Source organism: Rhinolophus sinicus, linkage group LG06, assembly GCF_036562045.2.
Source record: "Rhinolophus sinicus isolate RSC01 linkage group LG06, ASM3656204v1, whole genome shotgun sequence".
Taxonomy (NCBI): domain Eukaryota; kingdom Metazoa; phylum Chordata; class Mammalia; order Chiroptera; family Rhinolophidae; genus Rhinolophus; species Rhinolophus sinicus.
Window position 1 is genome coordinate 144,212,515 of NC_133756.1, and position 19,020 is coordinate 144,231,534.

Genomic DNA, 19,020 nt, shown 5'->3' on the forward strand with positions numbered 1-19,020 from the left:
GGTGGGCTTTGGAGGCTGTTGGAATTGAGACTGAGGTTGGGCAGTGAAGTCAGGGCTTAACCAACCCTGGATCCTGTGGGGGAAGTGCTGGCAGTGGCCAGCGCCCACGGGGGTCGTCGAGGGACTTGGGGTGGTGCCTGGGAGCCAACTAGCTGTGCCTCTTTTCCTCCCTCCCTCCTGTCAGGTGGTTTAGTCCCTTCCGTCTGTTGGAGACAAATTATGTGGTGGCTTCACACCTACATTGGTATGTTTGTTTGATGGTGTCTACTTTCCAGACCTAAATCCGATGCCGTGTTATTGAAACCCTGACCCTGAAGGTCCTCTGCTGGTTCTGTAGGGTGGTTCCTTACGCGTGTCACCAAGTGCAAGAAAACCTCAAGGTGGAGGTCAGCTCCATTGTGGTTTTGTTCGGCTCTGCCTTTCTCCCTGCCACAGGGTGTCGGCCAGTGGGTGGCAATCGTTCGCAACTCCCTGGCTGCGTCAGTCTTCAACTTCTACTCTTTATTTTTATCTGAAAAACTCATATGGTTTTCTTGGTTACTGATCTGCTTTGGGTTTTCATAGGCTTTAGAACAGGGGTGTCCAAACTGCGGCCCGTGGGCCAACTGCGGCCCATGATCCATTGTTAATTGGCCCGCAGCAAACTCCAAAAATATATTTAGTTTACTTAAATAAACCAGGTGAGGCAATACATACTTCACCTCGAGTGAGTGGCCCGGCTGTTTGTGTATTTTACTGCATATGGCCCTTGGTGAAAAACGTTGAAAAAAGTTTGGACACCCCTGCTGTAGAAGGACTGGTCTTCTGCAAGTCCAAACAGATCCTTTCCTCAGCCCTGATTAACCTGATTCCTAGAAGTGTAACACATGGACAGGAAAGGAGAGGAGAGCTTCTGGACCAAAAAGGATTAAACACACACGCCCTGGGACTCATGCCCATGGGGAGAAGAGCAGCCTGCCCCCTGTGCCTGCACCCATAGGCATAGGGGCTTTTGTTTCCTGGCTCTGCAACTTCCTGTCCGAAGACCCCCTGTGAAAGTCTGCAGGAATGTTGGCTGAGAGGGGAGATGAAAATTTCTGATCTATTTTTTTCAGGTGAGTTCCTGAGCCTGCTTTTCAAAGAGGATCTTTTTAGGAGAGTGGCCAGAAGCCAGTCAAAATCTCCAATGGGGAGAGCTGAATGGTATCCTGAAACACTCCAGCCATGTCGTCCCACAGGTGTGGGGGCCCAACTGTCCGAACCTCACTCGGCTTCCCTAACCCCCAGACCTGTCCTCTGCAGGGAGAGGCGCTCTGAAGCCAGACTGCCTGGCTTTGACACTGGCTCTGCCCTGACCCTCACTGTGACCCTGGGCACAACACTTACCTGTCCCTAACATCCAGGTCCACGTCTGTAAACGACAGCACCTCCCTCAAGGCCGCGGTGAGGGTGAGTAGAACAGGAATTGCCGAGAACAGTGCCTGGCTGACAGAAAGTGCTCACAGTCTCTGGGTTCTGGCGCGTCAGGGTGACGGGACCTGCAGACTTACCTGCCAGTACTGACGTACTGAATAAGGACCAGCTTTGTTGTAAAACCACGACCTGTGCTGGCAGAGTCCCACTCAGGCAGCAAGGGGCATGCATTTTGCAGTCAGACCTGTCCGGCTCTGCATCCTCCGACAAGGATCTTTCTTTCACAGAGATGGCCTTCCCCTCTACACAAAGGAAGCCAGCATTTTGCCTACTGTGTACAGTCCTGGCCCTTTTATTTGCAAAGCGTATGTTCTTAAACAGGTCTCTGTACTTCATGGCTATGATCTTGGGTTCTCCTCCAAACCTGAGAAAGCACGCCTCCCCCAGACCTCACCATCTGGCCCCCAGACAGAGTGACATCTATAAAGTTCGGCTGTCTCAGGAAATCTCACTTGTGCAATGAATTCAGCTAGGCTAGCTATGAATGCTGTCACCAGGACAAGGCAGGAAGGGGCTAAAGGAGCCTGAACAAAGAAGATTCCTAGATGTTCTCCATCCCCAGAGCCGGACGCAGCTAAGGCTGGCCTGCTGCAGTGCTTCCACTGCTCATTGGCCCGGCAGGCAGTCCCAGAGGACTCCTGAGTGACCAGGAGACCACACAAAGGGGGTTGTTGAGGCTGGGGGAGGGGAGGAAATAAGTGACCGTCACCTTGGAAAAATGTAGACTCATTATCTGAGGCCATTACGCCAGCAGCCAGCCCGCAGGCCTGGAGGAGGGGGTGGCTGGCATCCCCTCAGGCCTCAGTAGGCGGTTCAGTCCAGACCGGGGAGAACAGGGTGCCCTTAATTCTATAAACAATTGGTTAAAGTTGAAATGTGTGGCTCCTGTAAAGGGGTGGGGGCAGCAGGAAAGAAAAAGGCCTGAGACGTTCCCTTGGTGCTTTAGGTGGTTCTGTTGAGAAAGCTGCGATGACCCTGGCACTTGCTGGTATCAGGTAACCGTTGGGAGCAGAAAGGAAAAGGGAACTACCAGGTGAGGGAAAGTCGGGGGCCAGGCCCCCGCAGAGGAAGGCAGTCTGTGTTAGCCTCAGGGGCCCAGGTCAGACGGCAGCCTCACATCTGGAGGGGCTTTCCTTTGGAGGCAAGGCCCAGGCTCCAGCAGCAACGCTCCAGCTTCTCATTGCCCGCGGGACAACTGCAGTAGAATGAAATCCCTCCAGTAGAGAAGTGATGCTTTCAAGCCCCTTGTTTCCCAGGGGCTCCTGCTCAGAAGTTCACTTTCTTCCCCGCAGCTCCAGCCTGCCTTTGGTGACTGGCAGCCCGAAGCAGGCAGCTGGAGAAGAACCGGACCCCCCTGCTCCGAGGGTGGCCCCCATGAGGAGGCCCGGCCACCAGGTTAAGGTAAGGTGACCACCCCCATTTCCTTTATAGTTCTCCTAGGCCCTGGAAGAATGCCTGATTTTTTCCTTATTATTTAAGCGCTCGCGTAAGTGTGTTTCTGCTACACGCACTCTCAAAGGGGTCCCATCCCTCATATTGCCTTCCCTTTAACTTTCTGCCCTTCTCCCCCCTCAAAAAAACGACACGGCTGAGCTCTACTTGAAGCCAGCTCGCAACTAGATCTTGCCTTTTAGAGTGGGTAAAATTCACTGAGGCACGTCCTGCACGGGTGGGGGAACGTGTGGGGGGCGTGGACACAGACTCCTGCAGATGGCAACGGCTGCGGGGGGGACAACTCCCTCAGCCTCCTTCACAGCCTCTGCCAGGAGGGTGGTGCTGAGGGGCACGCCTTCTCCCTGTGGCCCCCAGAGGGCGCCTTCGGTCCATCAGGGCCCTCTCCTCACCTCCGCCAGGGCCCCAGGCTGGGTCCCAAGCTGCCCCACCTGGGCCCCACCTGGCAAAGCTGAGCAACAGGCCTTTCCCTGTACTGAACCCATGAGGTTTTCATGTTGTCTCCCAAGTCCTGAGTCCTGGCCTCTCACTCACTGAACTACAGCCACTCTGATCGGCATTCCCAGGGACCTTAGCAATTTCTCTTCCTGCCACAGGCAGAAACCCCGGACTTTGCACCTAAAACGAACTCTAACTGGGTCTGGAAAACCTTTGGGCCTGAGTCAGCTCACTGTCCTCCCTCCATTACCAGGTGGCACAGCCAGCTCAGGCTCAGCAGATCCTGGAGGCAGCAGCCACCGAGGAATAGATGCTTGTCACCAGGCCAGACCTGGATGGAGAAGGCCCTGCCCCCACCTCACTGGGCCACACAGGTTTGGACTGTGCAAGGGTTTGCAAACAGCTATGAGGGTGCCTCCAACAACAGCTCCCACATCAGGGCTCGGGGGAAAGGTGTGTCCTGGGTTCAGGGAACATCAGAAAAGCTCCTGACAGCTGTCATTCCTATTATCAGGCTTGGGTCCCTCCACGCAAACACCTTTTCTGTCCTGCTCAATGGTATATAAGTGCTTATCCAACGGAAACTATTTTAGATTATCAGCTACCGCATTTAACAAGAGGAAAACTAAGGCCCAGCAAAGGAAGTACTTGCTCCCTGCCACAGAGTTGGCGAGGGTCAAATCCAGGCTCAGGTCCTAGGTGAAGCGAGTGGGGTATGGCCACAGCACAGCTTTGAGCGGGGCCTTTCTCTCTGAGACAGGAGCCCCAAGTTATCACGGAATCGGCCCTGGGTTTTCTTCCTGATCCTAAATGGGCTTCTCCCACCTCCGAAGTCTGAGCAACCCTCTACCAGCAGTGATGAGGCTAAGGGACTGTTAACAAGTGTTTATTGTTATTAAAACCATAGTACATTTACAATGTGACGACATTAATGTATAGTTACAGTATCATACAATATTACAGCAATAAAATAACACCTATTTCTTTGTACATCCAGGTCAAGCAGCTAGTCGAAAATATTTTCCAGGATTGCAAGTCCCTGGGGGCTTTTCAAGGTGACTGATGTGACACTGCCTGAAATGCCCAGGGCATTTGGTGAATAAATAGTTTCTAAGGTGCGGCCAGACAGCTGAAGAAGGCTACACCCAGAGCAAGCTGTCTAGAATGCACCCCCAGTGTCTGGTCCATAAATACGACAAGGTCCAGGCCTGGTGCTATGTCTCCACTGCACGAGAGCCTGGAGACATCAGGGCAAATAGGAGAAGGGAAGCAGCAGAAGGTCCCTTCCTCCCCGCCCTTCCCTGCCACCAGTGCCCCATCCCTTAGTTCCCTAAAACCCTCAGTTCCCAGTGACAAGTGTGTACCACACTTCCCAGTCCAAATGAAAGGACTCTTTCACTTGAGAAATTAGACCCGAGGGGACATTTAGGGCTCTGCTTCCTGACCCCACAGAGGCCTGGGGTTTCAGACTTGACCCCTTTACAGTGGCCCCTAAAACCAGCAGCAACAACAAAAGCTGAGGTTACCAGGCTCCTCCATGGACTCCATGCACCTCCTGCTACCTGTGGCTCAGACTGAAAGCTCCGAAGGCATCAGCTGGGGAACTGCCTTCTACCACTAACTGAGCAGGCGGGCGGTCCCCGAAGGAGGCCCCCTGTAAGGTCCAGACACCAAGAAAATGGGACTCAAAGTGATCCTCTGTGCAGGGCGCCCCAGGCCCCCTACAGGCCAGTGTCAACCCTTTCAGAGGCATGGCCTTGAGGAATAAGTGGGTGGCCTTTCCAACATGACACTGAGGGAAAAGACCAGCTTTGAATGAGATGGCCAGGTGCCCAGAATATACATTCATAAGGACGCCCCCCAAGCCCCCGTTGGGACAGTCTGAGCTTCCTGAGGCCGGGGGAGTGGGGTGGTTAGAGCTTGGAGGGCACTGTGAGAAACAGTTTGGAGCAGAGGTGAAGCAGGATGAGCTGCTGACCTCCAGGAGGGAGAAGGGGCGGACACAGGTGAGTGCATGGCAGCCCTCAAGGTGCAAATGGTACTGGGGGGGTGGGCATCTTTTGGCCACAGCTGCCCTTTGCCCACTACTGCGAGCAAATAGCCCTGGGGCCAAGGGTTGAGGGTGGGGCTGCCCAGTGACGGGGCGCAGGGCACCTCTGCCGGCCCAGGGACAGAGTGACACCGAGATGCCCGGGGAAGGAGAGGGAAAGCGCCCGGTGAGCCCTGGCCACGCACTGGGCCCGGCCCCCCAGCAGCAGCTGCTGGCAGCCTTTTCCGCTCGCGCGGCCACCGCCGGCCTCACACACGGGAGGTGATGTAGACGGAGTGCATGCGCTCGGCCAGCGTGCTCTGCAGGTGGTGCAGCGGGTCCAGGCCCTGCACCTTGCTGCTGCGCCCGTATACCAGCTGCCGGAAGGAGTCCTGCTCCAGCAGGGTCTTCATGTGCTTGAGGAAGAAGCCCTCACAGAACAGGGCCAGTTCCGGGGCGTTGTGGATCTGTGGGGGCGGGGGCGGGGTGAGACCACAGCCTAGCACAGCCCCCCAAGCTATGACCCAGGGGGCAAGGTCCCGCGGAAGCCTCAGCCGGGGGGAGCATGCGTCTGCAGCTTGAGGCCACTGCCCCCTTGTCTGAGTTCCTTCCCCAAGCACCTCAGTCAGGTTGGACTGATGTAGGTTCACATCCCAGCTGTGCCACCAGGAATGTCACTGAAGTCTTATTCTCCGCCCCATTGTTGTCTTTGCCTGTGACCCACGGGTGTGGCGTGTGGAATGGCAGTCACCCCCATTGGATTAGAAGTGCCCTGGCTAAGGGCAGGGACAGCGGCTGCCCACCGCCGGTGACCAGCACCCAGCATGTGAGTGTTCACGTGGTAGGTGCTCCATAACTACTTTAACTCCACAGTACAGAGTGCCCACACTGGGCCAGGCATGGGCGCCAGCTTCCAAGGTCAAAGTCACTGCAGTGTTCTAGAGCTGATGTTCTAGCTTAGGGGAGAGACACGCCAAGGAACCAAACAAGCAAGGTAACCATGGACAGTGGTCAGTGCCGTAAGGAAAGGGGTAGGGGACTTGTGGGAGGCCTGCGGGATCGGCTGGTCTGGTGAGGAGCTCGGGAAGGAGCTTTCCCAGGGGAAGGGCTGGTTCTCACACGAGTCCTGGCGTAGGAACAGGCTGAGAAACACAGGCTGCATGGCCGGGTGAAGGGAGGGGGCATCGGAAGGGCAGCTTGCTAGGGCCCTTGTAAAGCACAATGAGCGGTTGGATTTTATTTAGTCTGCAAGCAGTGGAAAACCTTTGGAGAATGTAAGGAGAGGAGTTTTGTAAAATCAAGTATAACTCCTAAGTTTTGAATCTGAGCAGCTGAGCACATGACCATACCCTTTACTGGGATGGGGAAGACTAAAGAGGACAGGTTGAGGAGAAAATCAAGTAAGAATCTGTGGAGTGGATTTGACTCAGAGGCTCAGCCATTTGCCCCGGGTCCCACAGCCTGGTGGCACAGCTGGAAGAGGAAGCTCGACTCGACCTGGCTGTGAAGCTCATCTCCCAAGCGGTGTGCGGCCCTACTGGGCGGCGGTGACCCCCGCCTACAGCACGCGTTACTGACCTTCCCCCTACACTGCCTTTCAACACTGCCCAGCCACCCGCATTGCCTAGCCTGGGCAGAGCAGAGTACGCGTTGGGGTGCAGCTGGCCAGTACTGGGGTGCTCACCTTGGCGTACTTGTAGGTGTTCACGGCACTCTCCACGCTGAGGGTCTGGGAGCACAGGATCTCGCAGTGCCTCTGCAGGGCATCCAGCTGGAACAGGCTGGCAGCCGACAGCAGCTGGTGGGGAGGCAGAGGCGGCCTTGGGTGTACAGGGCCAGGCTTGCGGCCCGGGCACCGCAGAACAGGAAGCAGCTCTGTGCTGTGCCCCGCTTCCTCCCAGCCCTCAGGGCCCTGCCCGCTTCAGCAGGTCGAGTCTGAGAGCCTTGATTTATTCCTGCTGTAGGTCAGCTAGGTATTTTCTAGACACGCAGGAGGCACAGGACAGGTGACAGATGCTCGCTGGGATTTCTGACCTCAGGAGGTCTTCAACTAGAAGCCACATGCTTCGTCTACACAGCCCAGCAGCGGTTCTGTTTTCTAAGCTGTGAGAAGCTGAGTGGAGGCCCAGCTGCCTTCTGATACCCCTGGGCCTACTGTCCCCACTGGGGTCCCTTTCTAACGCCTGGTATAGCCCAGATCAGGCTCGGTGGGTGCCGACTTCCCCAGTCTCAGAACAGCCCTTCCTGTCACACAGAGAAAGGGCCATCAGGGAGCCAGGAGGTCCTCGCACAGGCCAGCTTCTTTCCCTCCTCATCTCTCCAAATGCGAAGAGGAAGGTTGAGACCCGGCAGAGGTCTCAGGCTGGACAGACCCAGGCCTGGAGCGCATGGGGAGACGGGGTGGGAGCCGCGGCCCCGAGGCTCACCTCCAGGACGTCGGCCGCGGGGATGTCCATGGCTTCCGTGCCCCCGTGGTACAGGTACTGCATCACCATCTGCAGGGCAAGGGGGCCTGTGTGACCACGGGTGACGCGCAGGCCCTGCGTCCTCACGGGGCTCCGCGTCCTCACCGGGCCCCCCCATGCACCCCAGCCATGCCCTCTGGCCCTCGTCGGCAGCCCCTCCAGCTCGCACTCAGGCTGAGACTCAAATGTGTGTGTGTTCCTTGGGATGCAGCCCCTAGGAGTCAGCCCCAAGCTCCTCTCGCCTGACTTCCTGTGTGTGAGCAGCTTCCGTGCAGTGGTTTCTTTTCACCCTCGTGACCGCCACGAGCCCAGGAGGGAAGATTCTATTCACGGCGAGGGAAACTGAGGCCCACGGAGGGAAGCCGCCATGGCTCAAGTCCCGACTCCCTCCCCAGAGCCATGCCAGCACACCAGGCCCCAACCACACTGCTCACTCCTTTTACTGAAATCCTAAATCTTGGGCTGGGAGGTGGGGCTCGGAGGGGATGGTAGTCTACCCGGCCCCCCTCAGAAGCCAGCCTCAGCTTTCTCCTCTGTGCTAGGATTCGAGATGGAGGTGAGAGCCACATCGTGACTCCCTCCTGGATTTGCTCCCTTGGAAGGAAAGCACAGAGCCGCCAAGGTGTGGGCCAGAGGCCACGTGGCTGACTAGCCCAGCCCCATCTGGGGCTGTCAGGATCAGAGGGTCCTAGGACATCAAAGGAGGCAGCCCAGGATTGGGGGCCAAGGGGGGCTACATTCAACTCCGCTGAGGTCTAAGTTACAAACTCTGCCATCACACTGGAGCCTGGGGAAGTTCCCAGTTGGAAAAAGAAAAATGTGTCTCCCTGGTTGGCTGAAGAAACAGCCCCCAGCAAGGAACTGGCAAGTGTGTAAGTAAACACAGCTCCAGCTGGCACAGTCGGGCTATTGGGACGGGGTCCCCAGGCTGGAAGAGGCCCCAGAGGGTCTAGGGGAAGGCCCAGACTCAGGGGAGAGGAGCAGGGAGGTGGCCTTGCCAGGCTCATCGGCCGAAGCCAGTCCCGGGAGACGTCAGGCCTCCCCACAGAGGAGCAGGCTGCCATGGGCTTTCTGCAGCCCCTGCTGGAGCTCCTGTCGCCATAGGACCTTACTATACATGTGTCTCCATGTGGTGGGCCCACGCCTGGGTTCCCCCTCCATCCCCCCGTCAGGCTGGGCACCGAGTTGGGGCTCTGCACAGCACCAGCAGGACTGCTGTGAACTACGAGGGCAAAAGCCCCTGGCCCAGGGCTGGGAATGGAGCAGGTGGGATGTCCCAGGATTCTTTGCTAAGGGATGGCCTCAGGGCAGCCCCTCGGCTAGACGGGGCCCAGGGGTGTGGGCTGGGAGACAGGCTGCAGCCTGAAGCTCCCCTTCCTGGTCTGGAGGGGCCTCCGGCTGGTTGTGGCAAGGCCCAGCCATCTGGTGCCCTGAGGCCACCTGAATGCATAGGGGTTGCTCCCTGGGAGCCTTGCTGAGGGAGCTGGGTGGCTGGCAGGCAGAGGTAGATGAATTGTTCACAGGCTGGCACTCCCCAGGGAGGACGGGGGGCATCTGCCTTGTGGGGCTGGTGGGGCTGTTGTCGGAAAGGCCCCAGGCGGGGTCAGCGGCTGCCCCAGTGCTTCTGCATCACACCCATCACCCTGTTCCACAACCCTGCTCCTGCAGGACGGGCTCTCTGTCCTGTTTGCTGCCGCCTCCACAGCACCCATAAATGACCAAATGCTAAATCAATGACTAAAGGGAACATGAGAGAGAGACTGAGGTGGTGGCTTCTGGGAGACTGTGCGATCGCTCCCATTAGGTCACAAGCCTGTCCTGTGCAGGGCCAGATCCTGGACCCACACACAAGTTGCTTCTTAACCTGTCTCAGCCCCTAAGGGTCACCCCTGCATCCCAGAGTCTAGAGACCTATAGTTGCCACTTCTCAGAAAGGAGCTGTCGGCTGGGGCTCGGCTGAGATCCCCGCCGTCGCCTCCTCCAGCCCTCGCCTGCCACGCCTGGCGGCCAGCCTGTAGTTTCCATTATGCAACCTCTGATGTTCTCCAAAGCTCAGAGATCAAAAGACCTGCCCTTGGTGTTCCACAACCAGGATGGGATCATGGTTTTTTCTGCTTGGCCAGCGTGGCTGGGGTCTGATACTTGGGAGGAGTGATGCACCAACACCAGTGCTTCTCAAACCCTGTGTGCACAGCCCCCACCTGGGGTGTCGTTAAAGTGCAGGAAGTCTGGGGTACGGCCTGTGGGGCCTGAGGGTCTGCATTTCCAGCAGGCGCTCAGCAATGTCTGCTGCAGGGGGTCCTGAAGAACGAGGACTCACGCGTGTGTGGCCTGTGCCTGTCCTTACATGTCTTTCGCTGTGTGCAATCCCTCGTCCAGTGGTTAAAGCACCAGACCTGCGGGCTCTGAAGCTACAAACCCACAATGGAGTGGGATTTTGCCTGGGAAAACCTGGATGCTCAGACCGGACCACTGATGCAGCAGGACACAGAAGGCATTGGAGATGGAGCAGAAGATAATGACCAACTCACAACTGCCCCCCACATCCCAGATGGACAAAGCCAGGGTGGGGCTACTGGGGAAGGAGGCATCCCTCCAAAACGAGACCCACACACCTGAAAAATGTGGTACTTCATGTCACTGATCTCGATGGTTTTGCTGTTATCGCCATCTTGTTCTGATCTATTGGTCATCAGCGTCTTGAACCTGGAGCAAGGAGGTGAAACAAGGCAGGTCGTACTCCATCACTGTGTGGCGACGGCACCACCCATCACTCACTGCGAGATGCAGCACTTTCAAAATTACTGCCACGCTCCCCAGATAATTCTCAGTGAGTGACATTTTACATCACCTTGGGCTGACAGCTGGGCCAGGACCCCTTCTGTCCCCGCTGACCCCATATGAATGACTTTGACACCTGGAGCCAGAAAATTGACTCTTCATTCCAGAATATTTATATGTTCTAATCAAAGGCAATAATTTGACCAGAAAGAATCCAACCTCAGTGCTCTCTTGGAGAACTGTGGGTCCCGTCCCTACTGTCACTGCCCCTGCGGTGGGAGGTGGGGAAGGGAGGCTCTTGCTACGTGATGTGCCCTGCGGGGCAGAGGCTGCAGGGGGAGCCCCGGCCCAAGGCTTCTCCAGCACGTCTGTCACCTCACATCTGCCCTCTGGGGGCTGGCACTGTTGTCCGAGGCCGCCTACCTGTTAGACGCTGTCACCAGCAGGACTTTATGTGCATAAAACAGCTTTCCTTCCACGAGGAAGGTCACGTCCGACATCTCCTTGTTGTTCAAAAAGTGCGGATCTGTGCCAAAAGCGGGGAGGGAGCAGGGAAATGACTGAGGGGCCCACCGCCGGGGGCGTGGGGCTGGGGGACAAAGGTGAAGCAGAGAAGCTGAGGCCAGGGCCTTGGCACCTGGAAGTGGGGGCGGAGGACAAAGAAGAGAGGGAGATCTGGAACGTTCGTGTGGCTGGGTGGGCGGGGGCAGGCCTTCACCTAGTCTGGCCGGCAGGGTCTTCCGAATCTCTGGGATGCTGGGGACGGGGCTGCTGCCATAGCAGTGGGTGAAGATGGCAGCCAGCTGCTGGATGACAGAGTCGTTCTGTGGGGGAGAGGCAGAGAGAGGGCCTGTTAGCTCGCCCGCCACCTGCTGCGGCCGTCTGTTTGCAGCTGAAGATACGTCAGGCTGATTTCAAAAGTCCAGGGCAGGATGAGAGCAGCCGCTGTCTCTTGTTCCTCCTGGGTCTGGCTTGGCAAGAGGTGCCTGTTCCTTCATCACTGATTCCCTAAATGGCCTCTTGGCCGGGCCCCAGCCCTGACAGATCCATGGCCTCTGCCCTCTGCGGCCAGGTAGTGCGAGGCGGTGTGGGGTGGGCGTCCACCCGTGTGTGGGGAGTTCCCGTGCCTGCCTGCCTGTGTGTCAGTCTGCGTGTGTCCTGTGGTCTGGGGCAGGTCAGTGGGCGCTGGGACGCGGGTTTGGAGCTTGGGCTGGGGACCGCGTGGGGACTCGCCTTGCTGGTCTTGAGGATGTCGAACATGAGCTGTAAGCCCTCGGTCACCAGCTCCTCGTTGTATTCCTCCTCCTTGATGGAGCTGAAGTCCCGCAGGAGGCTCTGCACCACCGAGTACCGGGACTGCGAGAAGGCGGTCCTCAGCGACTCGATCCACACGTGCAGCTTCCAGGGGACACCTGGGCCAGGCAGGGGTCGGGCCAGCAGTCATTCCCCTCGGCAGAGCACTCCCCACACAGACCCCCGAGCCCACCCTGTGGCAACCCATCCTTGTGGCAGGCTCTCGGGGTGAGCCCGACGTCTGCAGCGCGGAGCACCCCTCCCTACCCCGTACTCCATTCCTGCGTGCGGAACACCCTCTCAGGGTAGCCACGTAAGGAAAGCGTTCATGTTCCCTGACAGGCCTCCCTGAGGGGTCAGGGGATTCCAGGTCCTCATCAGATGAGGTGGAGAAATGGCTCCAGCCCAAGTCCAGGGAGCCCGGCTCTGAACATCTACAGCTCAGTCTGGGGCCACAGTGGCCCCATTACTTGTTGGGCCCTGGAATTACTTGTTGGGGAAGATTCACTAATTATAAGTGTGGCCAGGTGGACTCGGATGCCGAGAAAACATGCAGGACGTAGGCCCCACCCCGTCTAGCAGCCTGAGACAGACCCTGTCTTATCACAGGCTTTTACTAGTGCCCGGGTCACAGGTCACACCCAGTGGGACATAATTGCTGTTTACCAGCTCCCTGGAGTGTCATGGGGCCACAGAGGAAAACAGCTTTGTGAAGGTCATGACAAACCCAGCAGTGTTCCTGGTAATTAGAGAGATAGTATCACCTCCCACCCCACCCCCCCGTCCCACTGTGTCCCCTGGGACACTACGCAGGTGGGGTCAGCATCCGTAGTTTGCTGACTGTAGGTGGGAGTGATAGCCCATCTTCAGTGTCCCCATGACAGTGACAACGCTGCCATCATGCCCTGCATGCTCTCGGTGAGCTGGCACCAGGCCTGGCTGCACATGATGACATCACATCCTTAGGTGACGATCCCCAGTGGCAGAAATGTGGCATGGCTGCAATCTCACCAGGTCTGTCTGTCTGACCAGCCTCCCCGGAGAAGAGAAGTCTACAGACTTACAGACCCAAAGAGTGAAAGAGGTTGGCCGAGGAACCGGAAATGACTCCCAGTGCTAAGGACTCCCAGTGCTACACTTTCCAGGGCCGTGACCAGGGCAGGGGCTGCAACACTCCAACAGGGAGAGTGGAGGGTCTGAGGCTGAGGGCTGGGGGACGGCCTCGGGATGGGTACCACGGAGGATGCCCGAGGCTCCGGGCATCTGCCTCCTGTCCTGGCCACCTGTGCAGGCCTAGGTAGGCTCAGCCCTGCCCTGTGCTCAGAGGCCTTGTGGCCGGTCTGCCCTGCAGGCCCCGGCCCTCCCTGGCTGCACACAAGCAGCAGAATGGGTGCCTGCACATGCGCGCCCCGGGGCCTCACCCAGCGCCCTCAGCTCCATGGTGATGTCCACGTAGCCGTGCTCTGCGCTGTAGTACATGGCCTCCTGCAGAGCCTTCGTGCGGGTCCGGCTCAGCCGCACGGGCCCCTCACTGCCACTGCCCTGGCTGGATGCATCGCTTTCCTCCACGCCCTCAGCCAGGATCTCCTCCAGAGACAGCACGTCTGCCTTGGCCTGTTGTGGCTGCGTCAGGAGCTTTCTCAGCACATTCCTGTGGGCCAAGGGACAAAGAACGGCGGTGCCTGAGATCCCCACCGTGGCCGAGACCCACCGAGCTGCCTCCCAGCACCCCGTGGCCCAGATGGCCTGGGCTGGGATGTCTGCAGCACAAAGGGCTCATGGTCTTCCCCTCCCTGGCAGGCTGGGCCAGGGGTCCAGACACCTGGGTGAGGCAGGGAGGGTGCTGGAGACCCCTCCCTCCTGCCATCTGTACTGCTGAGAAGTCGAGGGCTCTGGGCCAAGGAGGCTCTGCCGTCCTGGCTGTGTGAGCTCAAATCGGCTGCTGCAGCTTTCTGAGCCCTGACTGCTTGTCGTCTGTAGAACACAGCATCAGATCACCCTCTCCCGGGGTTAATGGGCCACTGTGACAGCATCAAATGCAGAGCCTGGTACACAGGTCCTCTGAAACAGCAGCCAGCTTTACACATGCACAAGTGTCTGAAACACAGCACATGCTTTAGACTCACTCCCTTCCATTAATAAGAGAGCTGTGAAGTGAAGATGAGTGTTAAACATTAGGTTGGTGCAAAAGTAACTGCGGTTTAAAAGGTTAAAAATAACTGCAAAAACTGCAGTTACTTTTGCACCAACCTAATAGAATCCATTCCTATATACGAGTGTGCAGCATTTAGACCTTACAGAGCATGTTCCCATGTACTGTTGCACTTAACTCTCATCTCATGAACATCACCAGTTATAGGTGCTGAGTACGTCTTGCTTAAGCTCACACTTGGAAGGAGTGCAGGCCCAGCACTTCTAGCTTAGAGGCTTAGGCTCATTTTGTCACATCCTGTGGCTTAGGACACGGTAACTGCAGCAGAGGCAGGTCCACAGGTCACCTGGAGGCTGAACCTCCTCCCAGCAGCCCCGCCTGCCCCCTTCATACTCCCCTCTCCATTCCACGATGGCTGTGCCAGGCTGTGCCAGGCAGCCAGCTCATGGCCCAGAGATCCCTTGAAGGACCAGGGTCATCCCCAAGGGCCGGGCCAGCTGTCGCTTAGCTCAGCGAGTACAGGGCACCTAGTGTGTGCTGGGCACTGGTATGTGAAGGTAAGCTATCCACCGTGCCTGTCCCAGGAATTCCGTGTCACACACAGAGTGAGGAGCAGGTGAGCAGACAGGCAATTTCCATGAAAGGTGAGGAAGACACGGGGGTGGGGGGAATACAGGGTGCTGGGTAGGGTGATGTGCAAGATGGTAGCTGAGGGCGAGGTTGGTTTAGGTGGGTGCGTAAGGGGGGCCGGGTCGGCAGCAGGTGTGGAGGAAAAGCATTCTGGGGAGGGGACCACACCAAGGGCACAGCCTGGCTTTGAGCACAGTGTTCAGATGGGAAGTAGGTGTCCACCTGCCTTTCTCTGCCTTCTAATAGCCTCCTCCCTGTCTCTCTGCTCTCCAAGCTGCCTAATGGCTCTGGTCTCAGCCTGCTGCTGTCCCGTCACACCCCTGGGTAGGCTGGGCCCCCACAAAGCAAGGCCCGCCATCTGCTCCTGGAGCGGGATGGGATTTCCCGCGGAGCCGCTGGAGCCTCTTCCTGGCTGAGCCATATGCTGTGTGGAAGCACCGGGAGCCGCTCCCGCACCGCAGACCCACCATCAGGCATGGAATGGACGTGGCCCTGAGGCAGGCCTGGGGGCGGTGGCAGGGCAGAGTCTTTAGGGAAATGGAGGACCTGCCCTGAGAGTCAGGAGTCCCAGGCTCCAGTCCCTGGTCTGCCCGGAATCAGCTGTGGGGGCTCTCTACGTGACCCGCTCACGACCCAGTGTATTCGGGCCTCCAACTTTGGGGGTCCCATGCTGGTTGGGGACCTGGATCTCCTTTCTGGCTGGCTCACGCATAGCCACTCCCATCTCCCCCATGTCTGGAAAGATCTCCAGGTGAAGCTTTTCTGCTCCCCACTGGGGAATCCAGGCTCCTGAGACCTGTTTGGTGCCCCCACGTCACAGCGGGCAGGAACCCCAGCTGGGTACCTGTGGCCATGGGCAGCAGAGTGGCTGAAGCAGTTCATGTCCTCATGGAGGGAGGACGCCATGCCGTTGGCTTCGAGCATGCTGAGGAGAGGGTCAGCGCCTCGGCTCAGCAACAAGCTGACCAGCTCGTAGTTCCCTAAAAGACAAGGTGATGGAGGCTGCTCCCTCTGCTGAGACCTGCGTGGGTGTCGCGCTCAGCACAGACTGACGGGTAGGGTGACGGGGGTCCCCAGGGGCCCAGAGGAGGGCTTTCAAGGCCAAATGTCTAGCTACTTGCCCAGCCAGGGTGGGTGACGAGTGGGGAGGGGCAGATAGAGCCGTAGGACAGGGGGGTCTCTTGCTGGGCAGGGCAGCATGGCACCTACCAGCTGCAGAGGCAAGCTGCAGGGGCGTCTCCGCATAGCTGTCCTCACCGCCATTCACTGCTGAGCCCTCCACATGGGCCCCAGCGTCCAGCAGTAACTGTCAGGGCACAGAGGAGGACACTTAAGAACAGCAGAAGTGTCTGGAGCGTGTGTATCCAGAGGCTTTGGGGGATGGACCTTTCATTCCCTCTGGACATGTGGCCAAGACTCGCCACATCCAGGCAGCCAAGGAACCAGAACTTTAGAAATCCAGGTTACCCTCACAGTTCCAAGTTTCTAGAATCTTCACCTCCACTCTCGTGGCCTTGGCCCAAGCCCCTGAGCTATGGGGACCTCTGAGCAGTGTCTGCAGTAACCTTCCTAAGAACTCATGCAGATGAGCAGAATAGCATCAGCCTCCAGTTCACTGGGGGAAACTGAGGCTCTGGGAGGCAGCAGAGGTGGTGGGGGAGGCACCCTCACTCTCCAAGCCTCAGTCTCCCTCATCTGGAAAATGGGGAGAGCATTTGTAGCATTGTTGGGGCTTAAGTAAAATGGTGCTCAACTCTCCGGAGGGGTTCAACAACTAGTGGTGTTTAGGGTGCTCTCAGAGGTTCCGTGAGCTGCCCCAGTCTGGCAAGTGTGTGAGGGGGACTGTAGCACAACTTTGCTGTGTAGGACACCAGGTGGCCTCTCCCTATTCTGGCAAGGGCAGGCTTTGTCAGGGGACACATGGGGCAGGGTTAACAGATACCATGCAGTTCCAGCTGAGACAGGCTGGCTGTGCCTTGGGGCAGGGGTGGTGCCTGCACCACTCGGCCAGGTGACTTTCAGCTTCATCTCACCTTTCCTGACCGTCTGCTTTGGAGGGAGCCACCTTCCACTGTTCCCAGGTTTCTGGAGACCAAACCCTCCTCAGAGGCTGTACTTGGCAGTCTCAGGGAAAACCCCCCTGCCTCTCACCTGGAGACCAGGTGTGAGGGCTCCAGGCTGACCTCTCAGCCTCCACTCCAGTGTGTGGAGAGCAGGGGATGCTGGCTGTTGTAAGTCAGAAACTAGGCATGGCACCACGGCCTGAGCCCGTGCACCAAGGCAGAGGAGGTGGAAGACTGCCCATTGGGATGAAACTGGGCACCAGTCCAGGCAAGTCTGGGGCACAGCCCTGCCGACCAGTCTGGGCTAGGCTGGAACTTTGCTCAGGTCCTAGGAGGGCAGTAATCCAAGGAAGGCAGGATGTGGCAGCCAGCCTCGTAACCATCATTTATCGAGTCCCTACCACAGGCCAGGGCTGTGATGACAATAAGCCAGCTATGACCCCTGCCCTCAGAGGATTCACAGTCTAGCAGACACCGAGGGTATCAGAGGAGCTCCTGGGAGGGGTGCCACATCCTGTAGAACCCCGGTGGCCCGAGGAGCAAAGGAGTCTGGGAGCTGAGTGGCAGTGTGGCCAGTGTCCCGGCTGGGGCTGGTGGCTGCTCTGCCCACAGCTTCCACTTCTAGGCCTGAATCCCACCCTCGCACCAGTCACAGCTACCTGGGCCAAGGTGAGCAACAATGTGGCTTGGCTCAACAGGTGAGCTGTGCCAATCTGAGTCCTCCCTCAGGAACTGGGAAAGTGGTACATTATGCCTGTTAATGGGGAGCGGCAGAATTGGAAGGACACCGTGATATAGGGCCAGCTCTGTGGGAGTTCGTGAAGGAGTAGAAAAAGCTAAGGATTGGAAAGATGGCTGGAGGAGAGAAAACTGAGCACACACGCACAGATGCCAGCGTGCCCTGAGACTCTCCGAGAGAGACGAAGATGATGGGCAGGCCTGGGCCTGCGCGGACCTGGGTCCTGTTCCCTACAATCCCAATATATCCTCACACTAAAGCCCTCAGCCCTTTCCTTGAGACAAACTACATGGGTCTCTGCCCTGCTGACCAGGTGAGCACTTAAGCAGTGTCTCTGGTCCCTCAGATTCCAGGCAGCTGCTCATCCAGGCGAGGCTGGGGCTATGCTTGAGGCCCAGCCTACCAGGCAAGCCGAGGGCACACTGCACACCTGGCAAGAGCTCACCTGGACCACAGAGATGTGTCCGTGAAGCACAGCAAATGTCAGCGAAGTCCAATGCCGGCTGTCGGGGTGAATGGAGGGGTGCCTGGGATTATTGCTTGGAACCTGGAACAATACCACAAATGATCAGTGTTTCTTGGGTGAGTGACATTCCTGGGCAGGTGACACAAGCATCTGAGCTCAGGGGGTTTCCTGCAGAGTTGGTGACTAGGAGTCAACTCAGGTGCGTTCCACATTTGATTGATAATGTCTGCCTGGAGCACCATGTGGACAAGGCTCAAAAGGATGTTCAATTAGTGATGTCTGCCCTGGGCAGAATGGCATCGAGGGGGCATTTAATGACTCAGAGGGAGGCAGAGCTAGAAGCATTTGGAGATGGGAGGGATGGCTAGGGATTAGGTTGGTAAATGGGAAAAGGTGCTGCTGTAACAGAATCATACTGCCCCCTCAGCTCACCCCTCTCAGAAAACCCACATCTTTGCTAACTGTGATCTCCATGCATCTTGTATTTCCAGTCCTGTTGAGACACATCTACCCAGTTGTACAAAACACGGCACCCAGAATGGCTGAAGAGACCTTGGGTGTTCTCTGGCTCGGTTAGGCGCCTGGGTGCTTACACACCTGGATATCCAAGTTTGCTCCAGCATCAATCAACATCTGAACCATCGCTTCGTCCCCAGCAGCACAGGCGTACATCAGCGGCGTCATACCCTACGTGAATCAAAGCAGATGCTCAACTGTCTGGAAACAGAGCACAGCACACATCCCACAGGCCTCTGCCCCAGGTCTCCTGCTTGACCTGCTGCTCGTCCTGAGCAGTGCTGCCCCTTGTGTTGGAACAGCCTGCTTCTCTTAGGCCCACATGACACCTGAAGGAAGAGGAGGGGACATCTCCATGAGCACCGCAAGGCACCGCAAGAGCACAGACCCTGCAGCCACACTCAGGTGCAAAGCCACCTGTGCCATGGGGAGCTGTACACTCTGTACAAGTTACTTGTACCTCTCTGTGCCTCCGTTTCTTCATCTTTAGAATGGGAATAACATCATTATCTGTGTCACAGGGTTGTTGTAAAGAGTGTGTGTT

The 19,020-nt window shown here is 57.5% G+C and overlaps 1 protein-coding gene across 1 annotated transcript in view; it reads right to left on the reverse strand.

The window, feature by feature from the left end:
* Window positions 1-4,212: 4,212 nt before the first annotated feature.
* Window positions 4,213-19,020, reverse strand: part of ABTB2 (ankyrin repeat and BTB domain containing 2) — a 171,139-nt gene continuing 156,331 nt past the window's right edge. Inside the window, exons 6-17 of the mRNA XM_019738580.2 lie at window positions 18,558-18,647; window positions 17,940-18,041; window positions 15,902-15,998; window positions 15,537-15,672; window positions 13,332-13,561; window positions 11,851-12,029; window positions 11,336-11,441; window positions 11,041-11,143; window positions 10,452-10,542; window positions 7,798-7,866; window positions 7,056-7,169; window positions 4,213-5,838 (exon numbers count right to left, since the gene is read on the reverse strand). Of these exons, the coding sequence (XP_019594139.2) occupies window positions 5,641-5,838; window positions 7,056-7,169; window positions 7,798-7,866; window positions 10,452-10,542; window positions 11,041-11,143; window positions 11,336-11,441; window positions 11,851-12,029; window positions 13,332-13,561; window positions 15,537-15,672; window positions 15,902-15,998; window positions 17,940-18,041; window positions 18,558-18,647 (1,515 nt within the window). The 3' untranslated portion in view covers window positions 4,213-5,640. The remainder of the gene's footprint in view (window positions 5,839-7,055; window positions 7,170-7,797; window positions 7,867-10,451; window positions 10,543-11,040; window positions 11,144-11,335; window positions 11,442-11,850; window positions 12,030-13,331; window positions 13,562-15,536; window positions 15,673-15,901; window positions 15,999-17,939; window positions 18,042-18,557; window positions 18,648-19,020) is intronic.